Source organism: Patella vulgata, chromosome 9 (genome assembly GCF_932274485.2).
Source record: "Patella vulgata chromosome 9, xgPatVulg1.2, whole genome shotgun sequence".
Classification (NCBI taxonomy): Eukaryota; Metazoa; Mollusca; class Gastropoda; family Patellidae; genus Patella; species Patella vulgata.
In genome coordinates this window covers 43537524-43552778 of record NC_065887.2, presented here as the reverse complement: position 1 = coordinate 43552778, position 15255 = coordinate 43537524, and the positions used below count along the sequence as shown (strand labels likewise).

The following is a 15255-nucleotide window of genomic DNA, read 5'->3' as shown; positions in this document are numbered from 1 at the left end:
TAAGTAAATTCATGGTATGGTTGGTATTCCATGATAAATATATTATAATGTTATCTTTAATTACATTATATATATTATATTACATACTCTGTATTCAACACTCTGTTGGAGTAGAGTTAACATTATATCTTCATGTATAAATACTTGTAGGGTCTATTTAAACTGTGGCATACATAGGATATATGGCAGGGGGTAGGGGGGCCAAAAGAGAGAGAGAGACAGAGAGAGAGAGAGAGAGAAAGAGAGAGTTTAACGTCCACTCAACACAAACTAGGTCATTTCAGGACTAACACATGGTTCAATTTTATTTCAATAATTTGATTGCACATAGGAGTTTTTAGCAGTGGGGGGGACCGAAGGACCCGGAGGAAACCCACGAAGTTGGACAGCCGACCCTACTCCTTGTCACGTACAACCGGGGAATCGAAACCACGCCAGTTGACTCAATGACAGATCTTATGATACAGTGCGCACGTGCTAACCATTCGGCCATCCAACCCCCCTAATCCAAAATAGATGATGGACTTTATAGCATAGGCCATGCACTGAGGGAAAAGTTGCGCAGACAGAGACCTTTCATTCTGCTCTTGATTAATTCCAACTATAATGGGTTCTTTTACGTGCTTGCAGACCGAATAACAAGACTCTAGCTATACCTTACCCGGCCTTCTGTCCTGCATGACTGACAAGGTCAACAATCAACCTCCTGGTTTAATCACTACGGATCGTAAACGGTATAAATATAAATATCATTCCCACCCCACCCCAACACCTTTTACACACTGCCATAGGCCTTAAAACAAGCTTGTAAAGAATCCACCTGTCTATGACATGTCAGGTAATAATCAAGTTATTATCATGAAACAATTGCTCCAGTGCATGTCAAATACTTGCTTTGTTTCTATATTAGGTCAACCATTATTTAAATATGTATACAATATATAGTTTAATGGTTGAATAATCTGATAGATTAAATATTCACACCCTTATTTACATAATCTATTAATATCCATCTAATAGTCATTATGACTCAAATTGTTTATCAACAGAATTCAATGTAATTCAATAGGTGTCTTCCTCACTACATAAATACTGCATAATGTTGTCGTGATCTGTGGTAATCACAAATATATCTTTCGATCAGTAGCACAGTTGATGCAGGAATTTCATTTCAATACATTAAGACCCATACAACTCAAACCATACAAGACCATAACATAACACACAACACCACTCAAACCATACCACACTCAAACCATACCAAACCACATTCAAACCATACCACACTCAAATCATACCAAACCACACTCAAACCATACCATACCATATCACTTAAACCATACCACACTCAAACCATACCATACCACACTCAAAAATAACCATACCAAACTATACCACACCACTCAAACCACCATACCATATCACTCAAACCATACCACACAAGTTTTCTTTACCATCACTGCTAAGAATCATTGTATCCAAACATTCAGATATTGTAATAATAAAATTGTGAGCTTCCCATGAACTGTTCATCACCATGTTAATCATGTTATCATTGTGGGATAATAATAATAATAATAATAATATTTTATTAGCAACTACAGGAGTATGAAAGCAATAGCAGTAAAGTACACATTTACACATAGATGACAAAACAATAAAAATATATTTAATGGTATAATATACCATAAGTGACATAGCAATTTAATGGCTATACAATGTTCTCTGACGAAAGTGAGATAAAAATCTAAATCAACAACTAAACTTTAACACCTGTTTTACTTTGTTATAAAATCATATTCATAAACTTCCAATGTATAGGAGCAAGTTTCAGGTTCTTCTAGTTCTTGTCTGTGATTTAACCAGTGTAGAAGCAGATGTTAAATGACCAAGTTAAGGACGATGACCGAATGTAGCACAGGTCAACATTCCTGATTGACAAATTTCATCCCATGTATAATAATCATACCTTGACCAAATATGTTCTCTATCTTAAACATACATTCACATATCTAGGCTAAGATAAACCCCATTTCATATCATTTTCATTGCTAGACAAAGATAAAAATTTAAACTTACCGACAACATCGAAAACATATAACCGACATTTTGTAAGCTAAATTCTGTTAAAATCCAATCAATTAAATGACAATTGATGACATGAATGTTACATGTGTTACACAAACCATCGACCGTTTAGATTAGACACACACTGAACAAATCGTAAAGTGTACATTGACCTCCACACACAATAAAAGTCGATATAAAGAATAGGGTCTTCCCCCCTTCAGATACACCACTCCTTGACTTATGATCGTTTAGATTACACTTGCTATCATAAACTAGTCTTATTCTATAATCTCTCCATATCTTGCTTCATTTTCTGTTGGGTTCAGGTTACTTAAATAACATTTATAAAGAGTTCGGACATCATAACTTGTTTGATGCATCTCTGGTAGTCCATCAAATATAAAAGTCCCTACAATGCGACTTCCTTCATTTCCAAATTTATGGATGAACGAATTCCATTTATCTAACCATTAAATATTTAGTCTTGATTGTTTATCTCTGCTGGTGAAGACAATTCCCTGATTTATAACCAACTGCCGACCCTCGGTGGCACGACCCTATCTGACTCTTTCTTAAATTAATATTTACAGGTGAATGATTTCACTAATAAAGTTATTAAATGTCCAATATAATGATGTACGAACTATCCTTGCGAGAGGTCGGGTATGTATAATATATCAATAGATATCAGTTATTATATGAGTCATTTGGCTGTTATCCCTTTCTCTATATACCACAGTTCGTATACCATGGTTGATAAAACAGATAAAATATTTATCTATTTCTAGGATAAATGATATATATCCTATCATACCATCAATTTATCTTGCCTTGACGACACTCACAGATCAAACTATTCTATCAATATCATTAATATATTACACTAGCTAATATTAATCACAGACAGACAGTGTACAGGTGGTGAGGGTTTAACGTCCTCCTGACACAAACTTGTTTATTTCAGGACTAACATATGATACAATCTATTTCAATAATTCGCTGGCACGTAAGGTCCTTGGCAATGGGAGGAAATAGCAGGACTTAGAGCAAAACCACAAGGTTCAACAGGCAACTCCTAGTCGCGTACAAGGTTCGACAGGCTACTCCTAGTCGTGTACAAGGTTCGACAGGCAACTCCTAGTCGTGTAAAAGTTTGACTGGCAACTCATAGTCGTGTACAAGGTTCGACAGGCGACTCCTAGTTGCGTACAAGGTTCGACAGGCAACTCCTAGTTGTGTACAAGGTTCGACAGGCAACTCCTGTTTGCGTACAAGGTTCGACAGGCAACTCCTGTTTGCGTACAAGGTTCGACAGGCAACTCTTGTTTGCGTAGTACGAGCTTGTGATTAAAACCATACCACCTGACCTTATGATCTAAAACGCACATCTAGAGCGTGTCAGTTTAAAATCAATTTAACAAGTGGGACTAACATATATTCAGTCAATCTGAGAGTAACATGTGGTACATATTGTTTCATTCATAGAACTGTTGAATCTGTGGTAGAATGACAAATCTATTATTGTCCAGGTGTAAAAAAACTAACAATATTTTTGTAATTAGCTACAGGTGTGCATGTGAGTAAAATCTAAACAGGTAGAGAACAAGAAATGAAATTGATTTAAAATTCTACCTTTCTGTACCATGATAAGCAGATGGCTGTATTGGTACAACACATTCTTTTTAAAAGCAGAATGGAGTCTGTGGAATGATCTGACACTCATGGAAATAACCAACTCTCCAAATATTGTTGTTTTTAAATCCAGACTCTTGGAACTTTTTTGACAGATTTGATCGTTTTTTTGTGCAATAAACAATTATTATTCACTAACCTATTCATAATTCATATAATAAAATCACTTCCATTCTTTTAAATACTTCGAGGTAAAATCAGCTGGTAAAAAAACTTCTCCATTAATTTAACATTATTCTAGTTTGATCTGTTTTACCATTTTTTACAGGTGAACTTACAACACAGCATGTCTCTACATAACACAGGTATAACTTACACTACAGATAGCCACTACATAACACAGTTATAACTTATAATATAGATAGCCACTACATAACACAGTTATAAAATACACATTTTAAACCACATATGTCCACAACTTTTAATCTAATTAATCCATTAAGTAATCTTTGCATTCATTAATTAAATAAAGCCAATTGTCTCTGCCCAATCAACACACACACATGACAATAGACCTCAACACAACTTTACCTTCCTATTAATTAATAACCATTTACTAATTAAAACATATTCAAATGAATTCTAACTCAGTAAGAAGTTGTAACAATAATGGTTGGTCAAATTGCCCGGCAGAAGAAATGACAGCTTGGTCACTTAATGCACAGGTCAGCTGTGGTGATGTGTTACAAGGACATGTTATAATTAGGGATGTTTTATAGGCAGCCCCTAAGGGCAGTAACCAGCCCTTAAAATAACAACTGATGAAATAAAGTGATGAGAACATATATAACTACTGGTAAGAATGGAAATTAATTGTAGAATTTGATACATATCAATAAAGTAACAAGATCAGTGGGGCCACAGAGGATTAAATTAAGAGGCATTTTTAAAAAGGCAGTTCACTTATAGTACAATAGATTAAGTCACTGTTTTTGCTTATTTTTAAATGATCTGGCACTGAAACACAAATTCTGCTACAACGACATTTAATCAAATATAATTTGGTGTTCCATACTAAGACATTAATCATGACGCTAAAATTAAAAGGCTTTCATCGTAGCTAAAATCAAAAGTATCAGATTTATCTTATTATATTTAGCTGTTCTAGTAGGTACCTGAACATAGTTATATTTAGCGGTTCTAATAGGTACCTCAACCTAGTTATATTTAGCGGTTCTAATAGGTACCTCAACCTAGTTATATTTAGCTGTTCTAGTAGGTACCTCAATCTAGTTATATTTAGCTGTTCTAGTAGGTACCTCAATCTAGTTATATTTAGCTGTTCTAGTAGGTACCTCAACATAGTTATCCCATTTGACGGTGTGATCAGGAATAGCAGTCGGTCATTTCAAACTTAACAGTACGTATTTACTGTTAGTAGAATATATTTGTAGATAACATAATGGAGTTACATCCCTTGAATGAAACAGTGAATTTGAACAACATTAGCAAAAAGAGAGAAATGGGGTTTAACATCCACTCCACACAAACTAGCTCATTTCAGGACTAACATATGGTTCAATTTCATTTCATTAATTCGCTTATGCGTAGGGGTTTCTTGCAGTGGGAGGCAACTGCATGGTGGAACAACAACATTAGCAAACAAGCAATGCAAGATGAAGACGGTACAATAACACATTTATTTAAAGACAGAGATGGAACAATAACACATCTATTTAAAGACAAAGATGTGCTTTAACATCCACTGAACAGTAGGGAATTTTGGGACCAACATATTATAATTTTCTAGCACTCACACATCAGAGGAAACCAAAGCTCTGTTGCCGAAACATTGGTACACATGACGTATGTAGATATAAATTATAAAAACTAATCTTCTCTTATTCATCAATCTCCTTCAACAACTTTTGATATAATTTTGTACATCATCCATGGGTGGTCGAATTGACTGCCTAACCTTGTGAATGTTCTTTGGATCCTCTAATTTTCTCCCACTGCTAAAAGTAGCATTGACTACCTAACCTTAGCAAGTATGTGTTGATTGGAATCTCTTTCATCCATGGTTGTTTAGTCAACTGAATGAATCACTGAATGATATAAATCTGTAAAGATTACCTGGAGTTAAGTCTTGGTCAATCAAGATGGAGGTACTGTAGAATAATTAGAATACACCTGTGGGGACTGTATCTATTATTAGACATGTTAATAGCCCCTTGACTTGAGACAAAGGTAATTATCTCACACCTGACCTCATCTTTTCGAGTTGCCCCATTAAGTTACCTTTCTGATCACAAGCGTTTAGTGTGTAAAATTTGTACCAATCTCTCAGTCTTCCTACATGCTACAATAGCTATTAGGGCCCTTAATACAAAGAATGATAACACTAAATAATAATAATAAGAAAATCACCATTGAAATTTATCTGATCGAAAGCTTCAGTTAAAACTACATAATCCATATGCTAAACTGGTTATCAACAATTTCTTGATGAAAGACTTCAATCCAAAGTGCACCAGAACACAGGAGGCAACAAATAAATTAACAAATATAGCTATCAACGCCTCAAAACAAATAAATGATTTGACAGTGACTGTAATAGGTTGAAAAGGGATATGCTTATGGCACTAGATCAATTAAATAATAATCCAAACAATTCTCAATATATTACAAGAGAAAGAAAGAATATAAAAAAACAACTAAATACAAAATGTTGACAGGCTAAAAATGTAATATTAGAAAAAATTGATGATCTTTATAGCAATAATCCATGTGAATACTGGAAATTTGTCAATTCCTTTCTTAAATAGAAACCAGATGGGGATGTTAACATTAATACATAGGAAAATAGATATTTGATCATTTTATGTGTAAATCTTCCATCATGTACAATGATATATCTCATTATCACGTTATCCCAATGTATTATTCCATGTTAAATCTGTTTTTGTATATAGCTGTATATTGATGTATGTGTTGGTACACATTACCTATCATATCACCCTGGGTGGTGGCAGACATTAAGTCCCAAATAAATCAGATTATACAGTACAGTTATATCTCGGCAACCAAACAGCCATTGTTGTATCAAGAGATACTCTTACTATTTACTATCATTAATAACGGCTAAATTTTTATGTCAATTTACTGGTTTATTTGAATTGCCAACTGCTCAAAAAGAAGATTCCCTTAGTTGACATTTAACTATTGTCATCTGGACATTGAGTGGACTTGAGCTCAACCCTCTGACAATATTTACTATATAAAAGTTCTGAAATTGGGACTAAAATCAAAGGTGCAATTTAAGGTAATAAAAACATTGTTAAATCAACAATCAATCACTATAGCCGTCAAGTACTGTGATATTTTTACACCTATCAATATACACCATGACATTTCTTGAAATTCATTCAAATTCTTAATTAACTTAGGAATCCAATCGACTAATTTTCTTATTGAAATAAATCTTTAATGAGATCCAGGTGAGTTGAACTTGTATATATTACAGTATATACTGGATGGTCGAATGGTTAGCGTGCGCGTGCTGTATCATGAAGTCTGTCATTGAGTCAACTGTCGTGGTTTCGATTCCCCGGTTGTAGGGTTGCCTGTCCAACCTCGTGGGTTTTCAACAAGTCCTCTGGCTTCCCCCCACTGCTAAAGACCATCAGCGCAAGCGAATTATTGAAATAAAATTCAACCATGTGTTAGTCCTGAAATGACCCAGTTTGTGTCGAGTGAACGTTAAATCACATTTCTCTCTCCTATAGTAAACCAACTTATCGTAAACACTGATGCTTCGAAATAGAGAAGTTCCCACAAATTTGTTAATTATTGATAGTATAAATATTAATAATTTTTGAATGTTTATTACATAAATGTCTTATGGCACATCAGCTCTGGGTAGAGTAATGGTAGTGTATCTACAGTCGTTATAGCTCATTTCATTTCACAAACACTGATCCAGATATATACAGAACAAATTAAATGGGGTTTAAATGCCTACTGTTGTGCTGTGACTGGGCTAATGAAGATGGAAAAATGTCATACAGTGTGCTATGTGGGAAATTTGCCCGGACAGCAGCACTATAGCCTTCTCTTATTTTGGTTTTCCAACTGTCCAGGGTTTTTTCCTTCCTATGAATTCATACACAGGTTCCTTGGTATTTCGTCCCATCCAAACGACTATACCCTTGCGAGGCCCTCCATCCTGGACCACTGATGAGAACCAACAAAGACAGAACCTCAAGTCAAGATGCTAACAACATCCCCATAGACAACAATCCCAGGTCAAGATGCTAACAACATCACTATGTACAACAATCCCAGGTCAAGATGCTAACAACATTCCCATGGACAACAATCCCAGGTCAATATGCTAACAACATCCCCATGGACAACAATCCCAGGTCAAGATATAATAAAATCAACAGCCCCGTCCATTACACCCCAACATATCAGTGTCAATCAAATCCACCTTCTTATCTCTAGGTAACATCATCAAAAAAATCACCTGAAGCTATTCTCATCTATATCTTAATTACAGGTAAAAATCTATATACAATGACCCGAGGTCAAATCATACATGAACAAATCAATCTGACAGTAAAACGATGAAATCCTCGAAAATTAATCAACTACATCTCTCTTTTCATAAAGATTAATTTATGTAGATATAAAATCAATTACGAATGATTCCTTTCAATAAAATATCTATTCTTTCTGCCCCGTCTTCATTAGCCCAGTCCGAACAGTAGGATGTTAAACCCCATTTCTTTTCTTTCTGCATTATCTGGGCTAATGAAATTTTGATTTACAATTTAAAATGCTGCCAACTGTTTTATACACAGGACTGCAACTATACACTTCTGTATACCAGGTTGTCTGTCTAACACCCATGACAATGCTAGAATCAATGCTAGAAAACTTTGAGAACCTGTTTAGACCAACACCGAGCGAGATTGAAGTGGCACCTCCTGGTTATAGTGATCTAGTGCTATATTCACCAGGGGTTGGGTGTCCGAATGGTTAACGTGTGCATCATAAGGTTTGTCATTGAGTCAACTGGCATGGTTTCGATTCCCTGCCTCCAGTTTCCTCCCACTGCTAAAGACCCCTACACGCAAGTGAACTATTGAAATAAGTCTGAAAATGACTTAGTTTGTGTTGAGTGGACGTTAAACCCCATTTCTCTTGGCTCCTTCACAACATCTTCATACAACTTACAGAATAAAATCTTGAAGTCAAACTCATAAAAACATCAGTATAACCAAAAATACCTGCATTATTGTTCTTTACAACTGAAACAAATCTCTCTCTCTCTCTCTCTCTCTCTCTCTCTCTCTCAATATTACAGATACATTCAACAACTTACCCCACATTCATGATTATAATCTAATTCATATACATCCATCTTTTGTTTCTGATGGTAAAACAACCTGAACTTATAAACTGTTCACATCTTAATTTAAAGTTAGATGGAGGTCATGTGGTTTCGTCAGCTATGTTGTTTATCAAGTTGACCATTTCATGAGGCAATGTAACAAAGTAACCAAGTCCTGTCCACAGTAAACAAAACAAACCAACCAGTGTTTTAAATACTTGAAGAATGTCATGAACTGACACAAGTCGTAAACCAAGCTCTCAATATATCTAAATAATTTAATGTACAGATTTCTATAAGAATATGTACAGCGTTAGAGAAGGGGGGCAGAGTGTGAGGTGAGGGGAGGGAAAGTGTGAGGGAGAGGGGAGGGAAAGTGTGAGGGAGAGGAGGGGAGGGAAAGTGTGAGGGAGAGGAGGGGAGGGAAAGTGAGGTGAGGTGAAGTGAGAGGGGGAGTGACTTACAAACATACTAGACATTTGTAAAACGTGTGTTTAAATTAAAACATTATATTTGTGTCGCTCATATGATTACTGAGGGCTTTGATGACAATGTGAGAATAACTAAGGGAGACCATAGGGTGGGTGTGTGAAATTCTCATAGTTTTTATCACTCCCGTGTTATTAATGTTTTACATTTATTTAATAGTAGCCTAATTTTGTGTTTCTAGTGGTATCTAGAGTTCTGTAAGTGGTATCAAATGTTATATCAGATGTTATAGAAGTGGTATCAGATGCTCTAGAACTAGTATCTAGAGTTCTGTAAGTGGTATCAGATGTTATAGAGCTAGTATCAGATGTTCTAGAAGTGGTATCAGAGGTTCTAGAAGTGGTATCAGTTGTTCTATAAGTGGTATCATATGTTCTAGAAGTGGTACCAGATGTTCTAGAACTAGTATCATGTGTTCTAGAAGTGGTATCAGATGTTCTAGAAGTGGTATCAGTTGTTCTATAAGTGGTATCAGTTGTTCTAGAAGTGGTATCAGATGTTCTAGAAGTGGTATCAGATGTTCTAGAAGTGGTATCAGATGTTATTGAAGTGTATATTATCAGGTAGTCTATATCGGGATTCATATTGTGCTAAAATGACTCAATGAGATTTTAACAATTTTAAAGTTGTTAAATTTGACAATTAATTAAAGCTGGAGTCACTTATACCCTTCTACTATTTAGATGAGATTTGAAAGAGTGTAAACTTGGCTTTAACAGGTTTCATCCACTTGTAGATATTTATTCTATTGAAAACATAGGTGGAGTTAGAAGGAAGATTTCCAAAGTATACAAATGTCGTGAAGAAAGTGGTTTAACATGACATTGAGTCAGCCAGAAGCTCCGGGCTATCTCATTAACCTAAACATAATTAAACAACAAAAGCTTTTTAACGTGACAGGTTATAAAGCCATATTGTTGTTCTTGTATTATTCATCTACTAGCAGAGTTAATTATATGCTAAACTACATAAAAAATTATATTTTAAAGTCGACCTGTATCCAAAACTATCTGTACATCATTCCAGCTTTAAATTCGATTAATCAAATAAATACATTAGTGAACTTCCAGGGGTCTGTCACCTTCCCCCCAAAATTACAAATAAATTAATGCACTTCCAGGGGTCTGTTACCTTCCCCCCAAAATTACAAATACATTATTGCATATCTTGGGGGAGAAAGAAGACGGGTCTGTCACCTTCCCCAAAAATTACAAATGCCCTTTTCTGACTTCTTGAAACAATATGTAATCCAAAATATTTAATAAAAATAATGATAAGGGCAAATGGACATATCGCCGTCTAAAACTATGTCCTTTTGGAATTGATCCAAACAATATTGTAAATAGTGTCTGAATGTGACAACAGTTCACATAAAATTTACACAAACAACATAATCTTAACTGGCTGGAATTGCAGTTAGTGTTGCCATAGGCTACTGGCTGGAATTGCAGTTAGTGTTGCCATAGGCTACTGGTGCTGGAATTGCAGTTAGTGTTGCCATACTGGCTGGAAGTGCAGTTAGTGTTGCCACAGGCTACTGGCTGGAAGTGCAGTTAGTGTTGCCATAGGCTACTGGCTGGAAGTGCAGTTAGTGTTGCCATGCTGGCTGGAATTGCAGTAAGTGCTGCCATGTCAAAATTCTCACTGAAATTAAACCTCAATCGTAAAAAGCTCAAAATGACCAATTTGAAAATATAAAACTTTGATTTAGACCAATAAAAATGTCCACTAGATTCACACACACCATTTACAGTGTTCAATCTATGTGAAAAACGACCCTTGAGCATCAATTGGAATGTCCTTCTAATTAGAACACCTGCACCATTCAGTAACTTAACGTGAAAATGGATGACCAAGACTCTGTTTATTATTGTAGCAGTGGTACTTGACAATCAAGACTATCTTCTCAAAATGTAAAATTAATAATTTGAAAATTTCATTCAAATTAAGCCTTTGAAGGTTTGACAAGACGTGCAATAATTTCAGCCACCGTACTGGTTTTTCGAAGTTAAGTCTCGCTCCTTCATTTTTAGCTTAAATCAAAATATGGCTGAACTGTTCTATTCTATTTAATATCGGAGAAATCTGATGCCATGGAGAGTTGATTATGTCCTGGATAAGTTAATTGATGTCTAATTAATAATTTAGAAAACATTTCAGGCCTAAAGAAAGACCTGCAATAGGCAGATTTAGCTCTTCCATAATGTATGTTTAATGTAAACCCATTTTTTGATTAGAATCAGATATAAGTATACTTTCAATTTTGTTCTCACTTCTACCCCTCGCAATTTCTCTCTTCTACATTTAATCAAAGAAATAAAACACTCAGGTAAATTCTTCAACCTTTAAAATTACAGGTAGAAGGTGAACGAGAATTGACTTTAAAAAGACCTCCACTTCGACTCTTTAATCAACTTAATTAACGCGAGCAGACAAAAATAGCTTGTTTAAATCATGGCAAGTTTTCATGCGTTTACTAAATACACATCACAAACCTTTACACACCATACCGTTTAAGTTTGACGCCTTCAACGGTTCTCCACGCTCTGTCTTCGAACAAATATTCCCAGCATCCACACTTGCACACAGTTATAGGTGTTTGTCTCACAGTTTAATCAAGCTAAATAAAAGGACATACCTGTCGTTCCTGACAACACCTACAATATTACGTTGTTTAGTTCTTGCTTTTCTTCCCTTAATAATTCTCTACTTCTAACAAACATCTAATTAACATCTGGTCCCACAATAAACAATTGGAGCGTTTTGTGTAATGATAAACACAATGTGCCCTGTTTTCATCCAAGAACCAATAACACCATCAACAGATTTGAAATTTTGTCCAAGAATAACACCAAAACAAATAATATGAAATGGGGTTTAACGTCCTGCTGTTCTGCCTCAACTACCAAAACAATTTAGGAGTTTTTTATAATCATGATACAATAATGTGTTGAGGTTTTTATCCTAATATTCCACCAACATCAATGACATAAATTACTTTTTACAGTTTATATCCATTTTGATTTCTTAGATACATCTTAACTCTGCTTTTTGAATTATATCGTTGTGCATATATAGTACTATCCACAGATTACACCTTCAGTAATATGGAACAAACTAAAATATCATATCTGTCACAGAATTCCGGACTCTTTATCAATGTTTTAATAAATAATTTGGTCCAAAAGTCAAGAAATCTTCAGGTAAATTCTTTCAAAATAGCTTTCATAATTTCCATGGTTTAGGTGGTTACGGATGATTTTATTTTTGATTTGTCATAAATTGTTTTATTTGACCAATTTGTTGATAAGTTTAATCAATTTCTCCATAGAAATATTTACAATCCGAAAGCAACAAATCTGAAAGATTACATTACGACAACAATCAACCAGATAGATCTATCTGTATGGCTTCAGTTTAAATTGTGGGATGAGAATTTGAATTTGTTGAAAATGGCACTTCTACAGATCAAGCTAGTGTTATGATATATTTAATTTTGTGTCAGCTAACCGGCCATCGTCCAGTTAATCTTTGAAAATAATAGATACAAGCTTGTCCTAACCCACCACTCAATCAATTATAAGTTCCTAAATTAATGAAATTTAGCTCCCGTACGTTTCAAATCTGTTTAATCCATCTGTAAAATTTAAACAGCCATCTCCTTGAATTAATAGTCACATGACCCTTGAAATGGAATTTAACGTCCTACTGTTCTGCTCCTACTGGCCTAATGAAGACAATTACATGACCTTTGAACCTCTCCAATCAAACACAAAAATGCTTCATAAAAATGCCCATTGCAATTAAGCACTAGAAGTTTTGGTTTCAAATCCTATCCAGTCATATAAATTCCAGCATCCACCTCCAAAACTCTACACAGTATGCCTCTCAATCTCTCGTGACACCATAATCAAATCAGAGTAATAAATTTAAGAATATGACCTCTAGAGTATTGGTTTGACCTTAGTGGACAATGCGTGCAGACGGTCAGATGTATTGTTCAGCTGTTTAACGTGATCTACAATCAGTCATTGGGTGAATCATGTACGCCTTAGGGGCAACTTCATACCATGTGCACAAAAATCACTAGTATTTGTAATTTCAATAAAAGGCTGTCGTCTGTTGTTCCCCCTATTGATAAATAAGTCGTTATTTTACATCATCAATTGTATGTCACTTGTATTAACTGGTTTAAATTACCTGAAACAAGATGGGGTTTACCTGAAACGGGGTGGGGTTTACCTGAAACGAGATGGGGTTTACTTGAAACGAGATGGGGTTTACCTGAAACGAGATGTGGTTTAACTTTGGCTCAATAATCAGGACGTCCAGTGTTTCATTCTGGTCTTGATTGGCTAAGAATATTCCACATGATTTTACAATCTGGTTTCCCCAAGTCAGTGGTAAAGGATGGAGAGCCTGGTAAAGCCTAGCATCTAGTTGCTCTGATGGGAAAAAAAACTGAGGTCCTGTATACTAGGGTTGGTTTGAAAAGTTCTAAGCCTATCTGTGAAAGCCCTGTACAAAGCTATGTTAACATAAAGACCAGTTGACCAGTTTATTATAACTGTTTGTTTGACTATTCACTTTCAGTAATTCCATCCATTCTGTTGGATGAAATCTCTCCTTTACATAAAATAAAAGTAAGAGAGAATTTGTCGATTGACATGAAATATATGTAGACTATATTTGCTAAAAATATTTCCTTTCATCTTGTCAGTGTCGACATGTCGTATATTGACAGAATGTCACCTGGAGGTCGTTAAAGGTAGAGTTATAGGAGTTCACCAACGATCACCGTATATAAATATTATATATAAATAATCCAACACTTTCACTTGTTCTCTACATCAATTATTTGATCAGATCAAGAGAAAGTTATTTTATAACAAATATTGTAGCAACCACAACTAATTATAATACACATTGTACATTTGCAACACATCATCCAAAACAAAACAGTTTGGCCAAATTCCCCAAAAGACAAGTGTTATCAGACATTCTAGAATATGACAACCTTTTGATTGCATTTAGAAAGTTTAACATGTAGAAAGTGAATCTATAAAGTGATTCTAATAGACTACACGAACCTGAGACAAAGAGAAAACAGGTTCGTAATTTCTCAACCATCTAAACTCATCAGTGAGCATAATCCGAAATGTGGTTTTATGGCACATCAGCTCCAACCGGGCTATATTGCGCCAAACATATGGTGAATATTACGAGACAGGTGAGCATAATCCTTATAGGATTTTACTAAAACACTTCTCATCTGATGATATCATACGACTAATAAATTTACATCTGATTAAAATACACATCTATATTTTTTTATACTTTCGATGGCCTACACTACATAACGGTTGTAGCAATAGGTCACGTCAGAGGTCATACAAGCGGCTTTTGACCCTATGACATCAGACATTTGATTAACCAATCAGCATTGATGTTACTAGTGGATTACCCAGAGTTCCGTGCAAAACACGCCTAAAGCTCACCGTAACAGACAGTTTCATTGGTTAATTCCTGACACCATTCAGAAAACGTCAATAATAACAACTCTTCCAGATCCTAGTGTAGTAAGAACAAGTAAAACGAAATTTTGAACTATAAAAACGAAACGAAATAGGATCTGTGTTTTAATCAGATTGAATAAATTTTGT

At 35.1% G+C, this 15255-nt stretch overlaps 1 protein-coding gene across 4 annotated transcripts in view; it reads right to left on the bottom strand.

The window, feature by feature from the left end:
* LOC126807746 (cordon-bleu protein-like 1) overlaps positions 1-15255 on the bottom strand; it is an 85990-nt gene that overhangs the window by 35439 nt on the left and 35296 nt on the right. For 2 of the 4 annotated variants that reach the window (XM_056103171.1, XM_056103174.1), the window contains exon 1: positions 2080-2288. The exons of the other annotated variants lie outside the window; for them this stretch is intronic. In XM_056103171.1, the coding sequence (XP_055959146.1) occupies positions 2080-2108 (29 nt within the window). In that variant the 5' untranslated portion in view covers positions 2109-2288. Of the gene's footprint in view, positions 1-2079; positions 2289-15255 lie in introns of those variants that run through there. 4 annotated transcript variants of the gene reach the window in all.